This window comes from Streptopelia decaocto (assembly GCF_964273445.1).
Source record: "Streptopelia decaocto genome assembly, chromosome: 2".
NCBI lineage: Eukaryota > Metazoa > Chordata > Aves > Columbiformes > Columbidae > Streptopelia > Streptopelia decaocto.
Window position 1 is genome coordinate 118203548 of NC_138655.1, and position 10503 is coordinate 118214050.

General features: G+C 37.4%; 1 protein-coding gene across 1 annotated transcript in view; it reads left to right on the forward strand.

Moving 5' to 3' along the window:
• MRPL3 (mitochondrial ribosomal protein L3) overlaps positions 1–10027 on the forward strand; it is a 31056-nt gene extending 21029 nt beyond the window's left edge. The window contains exons 9-10 of the mRNA XM_082046655.1: positions 238–315; positions 9390–10027. Coding sequence (XP_081902781.1) covers positions 238–315; positions 9390–9539 — 228 coding nt within the window. The 3' untranslated portion in view covers positions 9540–10027. The remainder of the gene's footprint in view (positions 1–237; positions 316–9389) is intronic.
• Positions 10028–10503: the final 476 nt, after the last annotated feature.

A 10503-nucleotide genomic window follows, 5' to 3' on the forward strand; every position in this document is an offset into this window, starting at 1 on the left:
TACAGCCTGATCACAAACCCTTTAAAACTGTTTAATAGACTCCTGTATTAGAAAGCTGTGCACTCAGAGTAGCATGTGACTGAATTTTGTGGCAACTTCAGGCCGGTGCAGAACATTCTTGTTCCCCAGAGTACCACCTCCAGTTAGTCAGTTTGCGCTTTGCTGGACTACTGTTTGTAACACTGGGAATAGCGTCTAAAATGTGCTCAATGTCTGGGGTTTTTTTCTGTCTCCTAGGTGTGGAGGATCAACACAAAACATGACATTATTTACGTAAATGGATCTGTTCCAGGTCACACAAATTGTCTGGTGAAGGTACGTTTGCTGGTTTCAGCTTACTGGTATTGCTGACTCCTAAGGTCACACCAATTCTCTGCTTGTAAAAGGAAAAACATTGGTAGAATACAGTCTTTTCTTCAGATTCCCATCTTGTACTATTGAATCAAAGGTCAGTAGGATCAGTTCTGTAAAACAGAGTGATTAATAGGGGCAGTGGGTCACCACTTAACTCTAAATGGCTCATTCTTAGCTTTGCATTGGGCTTGCGCACCCACATCGCCTACAATAAACCAATACAGTGACTGTAACCCTGTGGTAAATGTCTCAGGGCTAGGTCCTTCCCCTTTGAACACTAACCTGAGTCAACAGCATGATGGTGAGATTTCCAGAATATTATTTAAAGGCTGTATTCATGAACACAAATACACAGCAATCACTGCTTTAGAAGTTATTCAAAGCATTCTCACACACAGGAGATGTTACCCTTCCAAGGAGCAGCTGAGTTACAGGAGGAGACAATTGGAGTTCACAATAATGATACAAGTTCCCTTTGCAATCATTATAAATGTGTCAGTGTTATTCTCTGTGGTGTTCTACAGAATTAATTTCAAATGTTACGGACATTGTTTCAGGATTGTCCTGAAAAACAGAAGCGTAAATAATCCACATCAAAGCAATAAAAGTACTTTTAAGTATTATTTTTCAAAACAGCCTTTTCTAATTAGCTATATTCTACACATATGCAAGCACAAAATACTTGGAGGAAGTTGATTAATTTCTGACTTAATAGATTACAGGCTATCAAGCATCTTTATTATGAATGATTATGAGGATATTATTGTACATATACCATATATCTGAAATATAGTTGTAGGGACTGTATTGTGGGGATTGAAATGATCCAGTTCTTGAAAAGTTGCAGAGTTCAGAAATTTCAGCTGTTTTGAACTCGTTTATTTTGTTCTTGTCATATTTTACTGTGGGCATCCATTTTCTGTTATGTGTTTCCTAGTTGTGGACCAGAACTCCACAGTTACTAGGCATTAAGTAAGGGAATTCTAGCTTTCAAATAGGTGTTTTACACACAGAAAAATGAAGTTTGTTGTTGTGTGTCTCTCATTGGAAATAAGGCCTCTTTTAATGAGTGAGGTATCTCTAAACTGCTTTGGTTGTAATGTCCACCCCAAGGCTGGAGAATACGTTACACATTTCTCTCCCAAGATAGTGAAAATTAGTTAACAAATGTCCGGGAGAAGTATTTTTTAGGATAACTTCTGCAAAAATACTAGGAATGACATCAAGGACATAGAATTAAGAGTGTAGCTTGTCTTGCTTTTCATCCGTATGTCGGTCTGAATGACCTTTTCTTCAACTGAGTTCTAAGTATTTTTTCTAATCCTGAGACATAAACCTGATTGCTGTGTGTTAGTTTGAGGTTTAATTAAGTGTGAATTTATTACAGGATGTTAATTTTGAAGTATGTCATATGTATTTAAGCAACATAATGTAGCTGAAAAAATGAGTGATGTTCTATGCACAGACTTTATTCTTTGATCTTAATAGTACTCTTAAGCAAGAGCTAATGGTTGTGAAACATTGTGCATCTTGTTTTCCTGGTCATGCTGTTAAATTCCACGCTTATATGGCTCAGTGGTAGCTGCATGTACACATTTCAGATGTCTTCTCTGCAAGGATACAACATTTTATAAAGTCATTGAGACTCCAAATACAGTACTTATTTTTACCAGCTCATAACTTTTATTCTAACTAGACTCAGTAAATTCATTTTCTGATTTCTGGTTTTAAGTGAGCTAAGAAAACAAACGTTGATTAAACACCTGTACTACAAAATGTACACCAGGAAGGTGTAATTTAAACAAATCAATGTCTCTTTGCTAATCAGACACCACACACTTCTGCTTGGAGAACCTACTGGAAGCATTATGTGCCTTCTCTCAAGATTGGGTCACTTCCACCTTTTTCTTCCACCTTCTCTTTTTCTTTACTCAGCCATTACTCTTGCTTGTACTGAAAAGCACCCCCCTTACCACCATGGGTTTACTGTTTTTTTTCTGAAAGCAGTCCTGCTCTTAGCTTAAAAAGGCCCTTGAGGCAGCAGCACTGCCACAGTCAACAGCCTTGTTAGCAGGAGCCTGCTGGGCTGAGCCTGCCAAGCATATGCAGTGAAACAACCACAGTGACATCTGTGATGTGCAGAGGATAATGGGCTGTGATTGCCAGGGCAGTCTGCTGCGTAGCATTTAAGTGCTTGCCATGTCCAGGGTGATTTCTCTTCAGTTCACTCACCATGGATGATGGTTGGAACTTTATCCTAAGACCAAAAGTTAAAATGGCTCTGTTATGTTTTGTGATTTTTTTTTTTTTTTTTTTTTTTCCCCCAAGTAAACTTAATCTGTTATTATTGACTATGTGGTGGAAGGCACTTTTTTGACTGCTTTACTAAGTCTTGTACATGATGTCTACAAGATGTGGAATCTGTATCAAGTGTATTTGCAAGTTACCTATGTATGAAAATATTTCAACTCATAGCTACCTACAGTTTAGAAATCCAAGTATCTTCAAGTATGCATTTTGACTTACGCATTTCAGAATTGCCACTGATTCCATTATTAGGAATGAGAGTTGAGGATCCATGGGAAGGAGGAGAGATTTCATCCCTTAGAGCTCTTTGATTAACATAATACAATATTTGAAAGATCGTGATGAAGTGCTCCATGCTCAGACTTTCATGGCTTTTTAGTAATAAATAATCATATTTGGAGACGAAGGCGCAGTAGTAGGTATTATTACCATTAGGAAATAGATTTTTTTAAAATTATTTCCACATATATATTTGGTGCTTGGAGGGAGCATGTAGGCAGCAGCAGTTCATTCCTGTTCTTTGACCTGCTGAGTCCATTCAGGTTTTTTGTTTTTTCTTCCATAAGCTTTAGGAATTACATATATTAATTAAGAAGTCTTCCCTTATATTTTTAAACATAGTTCTGAAGAGCAGTGAAAGCTTTAATTATAAAAGCTTGCAAAGCAATACTATTTGGTATGTGTTCTAATTTCTGAGTTTAATCTTGCTGTGCTCATCTGTGATATTTTTAGCTTGTGTCATGCCTTTCTTCCAGGGTGTTTTTTTGTTTGCGCATATACTTTGGCATCCTATACATTGTTGTAGATTTGTTTGGACCTGTAGTTGGGGAGAGAGATCATGGGATATTACTGTTCGTTGCACTAAATACCTGCTTATAATTAAGTAGGACTAATGTCTAAAGGATGTGGATCTGTCTGTCTTTGAGCTTATAAAGTAGAATATCACATAAATACTTTTCTATTGTTAGCGTTCAGTGCCCACTCTGTGTTGCTTGGTAACCATTAAAACCACAGCGCACCTTGAAGCATATATTTATTTTGTATGTTTTATATTTTTGGAAACTTAGTGCATCAGCACTGTATCCAGACTGAGATGAAGCACTTACATTTTTCAAGTTTTGTTTTCAGCAGAAAAAGTGCACAATAGTAGGACTGATGGATTCCTGGTTTAATTAGAAATCAGTTTTCATTTGACATTGCACACTGAAGCATGCAGATAAATAACTGGCATAAGTAATGTTTCTAGCCAACTGGAAAATTAATCGAAAAAGCTTACTTTAGCATAGATTTCTTTCTCAATTACAAGGTCTTATAAGAATTTTTACAATTATGCTAGAATGTATGGGGTTTTTTTGTTACAAGAGTAGCATCACAAAGTAAGCACCTGTAAATTACTGTTTTGTGCCTATTGAAGTAGCCTACCTCAGGTAACACCTGTTTCTCTTGGTGGATCTTTTTAGATAACATGGCCTGGAGTTGCTGACCATGGTGTTGATCATCTAGAAAAAAAGCTAATTGTTTTTTCTTTTGTAAGCTTATGATTCTCAATTTCTGTCTCAAGTATATTATCAAAAAATTACCTTGTCTGTCATTCAGGAAGGAAGCACATGTGTCGTGGTTTAAGCCGAGCTAGCAATAGAACCACGATAGCTGCTCACTCACCCGCTCCACATCCCCACTTCCCGAGTAGGGGAGAGAATTGAAAGGGAAGGGAGAAACTTGGATTGAGATAAACACAGTTTAATAAAATAACAAAATACTAATACACTACTAGTAAACATAGTATATATAAAAAATAGAAATATAAAATAAAATAAAAGATACTCAATGCAATTCCTCAGGAACTCCTTCCACACTAAGCAGCCAGTCCCAGGAAGCAGCACCTGGGCCCGAGCTGATCCCAAAGAAAGAAAAGAGAGGAAGAAGGCAGAAAAGCCCAGAGGCCTCTGCAAAATGGCAAAAGAGTGAACTAAATGTCCCAAACCAAACTCCTCCAGCTCCAATAAAAAAAACTAAGAAAGAATGCGCAAGACAAAAAAATGCCTGAGAGTGAGCAAGAGCGAGGATGCCAGACAGAGAGACTGGAAGATCCCACTCTCCTTAAATGTGAGGCATGATGCTAATGGGATGGAATACCCTTATTGATCAGTCTGGATGTCAGTCAAGCTCTGCCCCATCCATGCCCCACTTCCTTGATCCCTCACACCTGTGGGCAGAGCGCTCAGAATGTCCTTGGCTCTCAGGCCAGAGCAATTAAAAGCATTAACTCTGTCCTGCAGTGTCATCTCTTGTTCTCAAGCTTAGTCCAAGTAGTGACCGTGCTAGCTATGAAAAAGAAAGGCTTCTAACTGCACGAAGAAAATTAACTCATTTTCAGTCAAACCAGCACAATAAGTCTAATTCCCTTGTAAAATACGTGCTTTGTAATGGAGGGGATACTGTACTATGGCATATTTATAATACAGGATATTAGAGTTTATATTTTATAATGTTTTATACCTGCCCTAATTTTAAGGCACCTGATTTTCTTAGGACATTCAATGTTGATCACTTTGAATGTTACACGTGTTGTGGAAGCAGAAATTCTGGCAAATCTATGTAACCCATAGAAAAGTCTGTAGTAGTTTGCATTCTACTTATTTTGTATCCTCCTTGCCAGCATTGCTGTCTGTGTTCCTAGCTGTTGATGCCAGAGTTGGGTGCTGAGCTCAAATTAGGGACATGCAGGAACAGTGTCAGGCCTTGATTTCTTGCGTGTTCCCTGTCCAGTACCTTCGGCACCATGGCAGAGTTGCATGGAAGGGTTTATTCTGGTTTTGGTTTTTGGTTTGGTGTGTTTTTTTTAAAGACAAAATAAGGCAGAAATGGATATAATCTTGAATTCAGTTTTCTGTCTAGCTTCAAAAATAGCATAGAAGCTGAGCTAGGTAATTTATAATACCTGAGGGGATCATTTCTAACATTCTGTATATTTAAACACATTTTCTTGTTTAGCAAACAACTTGCTTTCTTTGCTATGGTTGCTAACACAGCCTGAAGCCCTGTTAAACTGCAAATGTGAGTTGTGACTTAAGCATCAAGTTTTGGTGCCTGTTTAAGACCATGTAAAGTGTTTAGTGCTGACGGATGTCTGAATTTGTATTTGTTTATACTACCTATTATGCTGTCAATATATGGGGCATGCATATATGCGGTTTATTAAGTGTCTGCAAAACTCTTTCTGACTGTTTTAAAGATTTAATGGCAAAATCACAACCAGCTTTCTCTAGTATTTTTCCTTAATAAAAAACTTCACAGAGAATATACTGTAGTAAATATATATACAGCTATATATACTATCTACAGTATAGTCCACTATAATGTCTAGCAGTATTAATACAGTAGTTAAGCAAGCCAAGTGTCTATGTTATATTGAGTTATACAGTGAATGTTTCTATGGATTGTAATAACTAATTGGGCTCTCAGGCCGATCTCTTCTGTGGGTGAGCGCTAAATTCACAGGATTTTAGTGACATGGAGCATAAAACTTATTCTGATGTCATGGGGTTCCTCTTTTTTTTTTTCTTCTCTTTTTTGTCTTTTTTTTTTTTAATGAGATCGGTGCCGTCCATTGTGATCACATTGGATTTATATTAACAGGAAACCTGCAGAAAAAATACTTGTTTAAAGTTTAATGATGTCCAGGATTTTGAGTTGTAGACATTATTTTTTTCTAGGACCTAAAAGCAGTTAGGAGAGAAGTTTGTGTGTTAATTATTTGCACAGCCTTACTGTGAAAGATTACCAAAGCAACTGCTTATAATGCAGTTTCAGCATAGAATGTAAAAATTATTTTGTGAACCTCAAATGGATGGGAAGGAAGAAGGTGAAATGTTGTTTGGTACGGTTTTCTATTCTTTGGTGTGTGGCATTTTTTTCTTAGAATATCTCTTACGTTGGAAGGGACCCATAAGGATCAAGTTTTGGAGCCTTGGGTTTTCGGCTCTGAGGAATGAGGTGAAAGGCATTTGGTGGCAGTTTTTTCCTTTATTAGTGATGCTCTCAGGAGGTTACTGGGAGAACAGGAAGGGCTGTGTTGGGTCACCGGTATTTCTTGTCTGTGTACCCGTTTATACACACTGCTGTGAACCATTATAATAACTGCAAAATTACTGTGCAGGAATCTGAAGTAATACCTACAGAAAAACCTTTGGTATTTTGCATCCCTCATGAATGTAAAGGAAATAATTCAGTAATTCCCTTGAGAAGACAGATGGAAAAAGAGCAGTAGCTTTCACCAGTCAAAATGTGTCCATTATACCAATCAAAAGAAAGAGCATTCAGAAGAATATAATTTTAATGTCAGACGTGGCTCATGCTTCTGGGATCTGTCAAGCTGTTGAGGAGTTTGGAAGGGGCAAAATGAAACAGTATTGTACTCCTCTGAAAGCAACAATGGTCTATTGAAAATGTTTCATAAGAATCTACTTTACGAATTCTTCTTATCACACAAGAGGCAGTAGCTGCAAAATGCCACTTTTGACATCAATATGTAAAATGCAATGTTAAGGCTGAACAGAAATCTTATAATTATTGAGATTAATATAGGACAAAGATCAGGCTGTTGGATTTGCCTTCGGTTGAGAGCAGATGTCTTACTCGTAAGTCTTGTGATAAGAAGCTGTTTTAAAAAAAAAGGAAAAATATTTCAATTCCTTTTGCTTTCAAGGTGTCCAAAACTGCCTGTAATGACACAGCTTGTACGTAGCAGCGCGTGCTATTTCATTATGACAATAATCCAAAATAACCAAAAAGTAGACGTGAAAAACACATCAGTAAGATACATATGGAATAAATAACTTATCAGAAATAGTTATTTATTCTCATCTTCATAATGTTACTGTAATTCCTGTAGAGCCCATGAGGTGTTTTAGTGTTGACAAAGAAGGCTTATGATGTGTGATAGGATTAGGTGATAAAGGAGAAAGGGGCAAGGGAGATAATGGGCAACCGGTGAACTTATTTAAACATATTTTCATATAGAAAAAGAAACAACAGTTGATGTATTGAAAGGGAAGGATGACTTCTCAGCCTCTGCAATTCAGATGACACTGCTGAAGGCATCTGGCTGTGTTTGCTATGAGCACACTGTTGCTGTGAAGGTCTTTGGCCTTGGACCTCAGCCTGGTTTATTCCATGTAGATACCTGATGTAAACGGGTGTCTGCCTGGAGTACAGGTACTTCAGCAGTTGTGTATGGCACTTCCCAAGTGAACAGAGAACACTTTTCATAGGGAGGTGCCTGAAAGAAGAGAAATGATCTACTCGAAAAGCTAAGTAGCCATCCTAAACAATATGACCAATTGACCTGTTGAGCCCTTCACCCCCTCATGCTTAGCAAAAGGTTTTCTTTTGTATATCAAGCCTGCAGTTAGAAAACTGTTGGAGCTTCCTCAGGGGAAAAAATAAACAGAAACAGTTTTTTCAGAAGCTGAAGTTTAAGTCAAATTTATTGTGCACTTCATCTGCAGGAATCCTCATGGACTTTGGGAAAGGCTCAAGTAATAGCAGATATGAATCTGGTAAATATAGTGCTGTCAGAACAGAACTGTCACTGGACACAAAATTGTTTAATTTCTGGTGTAAATCACAGTTGTCTTATGTGACGAGTTTGTCCAACCAAGTAAGAACAAGCCTCCTGTTCTTTAAAAGTACACTGAAAAAAATAAGAGGAAGAGCTTATCTTCTATATACTAAAATTTTGTCTAATTTATTTTTCCTTTTTTTTTTTTTTTTCTAATCCAGTTGAGTATAGTGACTGAAAGGGATTATTACAACTCAGGAGGAAGATCATATGTAACAATATAGAAAGGAAGAATTTGATTTTCAGTGAAATTTCATCACTTGACAATTTGTAGCTCTTTTTTTCTTGAGAGATACCAGCTTTCCATCTTCTACCGCAGCCAAACTGCTTTTTACTGATAATTCTAGCAACTAATTTTCTTCAGAGATTGGAGTTTCGGGGGCTAGATTATAAATCTTTCCCCATGTAAGAGAGGTCAGTAAAGGAAAGTAATTTCTCTGTGGTGCTCTAGTTCTTGGAAATTAACTTTCTTAAAGGGCTTATGTTTGCCAAACTTGAGCACTGATTCCTCGGTGAAGAATTCTGGATGCATAGCTCTGCAGTAGCCAGAGGGACTGAATACAGCACATGCACATATCTTTGCAAAATTAGTTACCATAATTAGTTTGTATCGTAAATACAAAAACATGTCTTGGTTGTTGAGGAGGTGATTATACTGCATAACATAACTTGATATGTCACGTAGGAAAGTACTATGGGATATAACCACAGTTTTTAAAAGCCCATATTTATACATATATTTTTAAAACATTTTAAAATTCTGAGCAATGAATTAATGAGAATAAGCTTTGATTTTCGCACAGTGGTAATAAGTTTATCACACAAGTGATAAATTATCCTTGGGTTGTTTTGGTTTGCTGGGTTTTTTTTAAAACTCCTTAATGACAGGTACAAAATGTTAAATTCAATAGCTGGGGTTGATGTTAAGAAACCTGAAGATTATACCTGGAGTTCTTCAGATAAACAGGTGCAATGTGAATACTGATGTTTGGTGGGTTTTTTTTCCTTATTCATGCAAGATGATTTCTTAAATTTTTAGTGTATCACTGTATGAAAGGCTTCTGTAAAATTTATTAATCCCACCTTTCACCCTCCTGCTTTTTAGGTCAAAGACAGCAAATTGCCTACTTACAAGGACTGCAATAAAAACCCTCCATTCCCTACATTTTTTGCTGATGGAGATGAAAACCTACCAGAAGACCTGTACGATGAGGAGATTTTCCAGTTCACAGATCCATCTGTCACATATGCATAATGTTCTTCATGTCTCTGAAAACACACAATTCTGTTATTTTCACGAACTTTACAATGCTGTATAAAAAGTAAACCTGTGCATTGCAGCCTGGCCAACTGACGTGAATGTTTCAGATCTTGCAATTTTGGTCAGGTAATAAGATTTACCACTGCCAATTTCAAACCTGTATTTAAAGCAGCAGGTGAGTCTGAGGGGCAGGTTGTAAAGCACACCAAACAGTTTGTCTTAAGTGATCTTTTGTCCTCTGTTTCAGGCTGCAAAAACTTAGACAATTCTGAAAAACTGTTTTTTTTTAAGATGGTTGCATTTAATTTTCTGAATGCTGCCAAATGCCGTTTCTTTTTTTTTTGGAGGGTGTTCTGACCAACTCTGATCAGTCAAATAGCTTTCAAATCTGCCTTGGCATCTGGGGGGATGGATAAATCAGATGTGAGTCCAACTTTGTGAAGAATAATCCAAAATAAAACAGGAAAATACATTGCTCTGTAGCAGCATGAGCTTGTTTTGTTCCTTATTTTCACCAGAGTTCTTTCTCCTTTTTCTTTAATGTTGTGTTGACTTTTATGTAGCAGATACCAAACGAATTTTCTAGAGGAAAGATGATGCCAACCACTGTGTGTCTCTTCAGAGAGTTCTGACAGTGAGTACAGTGAGGGCATATTGGGGTGGGAAACGTTTAGTAACAAAGCAGCACTGAGACTGCAGTGGCCACCTGCTTGTTGCCTTTGCTGGGAGCTTGTTCTGAACTTCCCAGAGGATCCCTTCCGTGCTCTCTGGAGAAATATCTCTGCATCTACAGTTGTCTGTATTGGATTCTTAGGCTGTCACAGGAGAGCTGTCACAAAGAAAACCGCCCAAATGTGAAGGATTTGTCTTTATGATGATAATGCTTGTTTTTCTTCTGCCCCACCTTTCAGTAATAGCTGGAATCAATACGCTCCTTTTATCTTTCATCTTACATGAT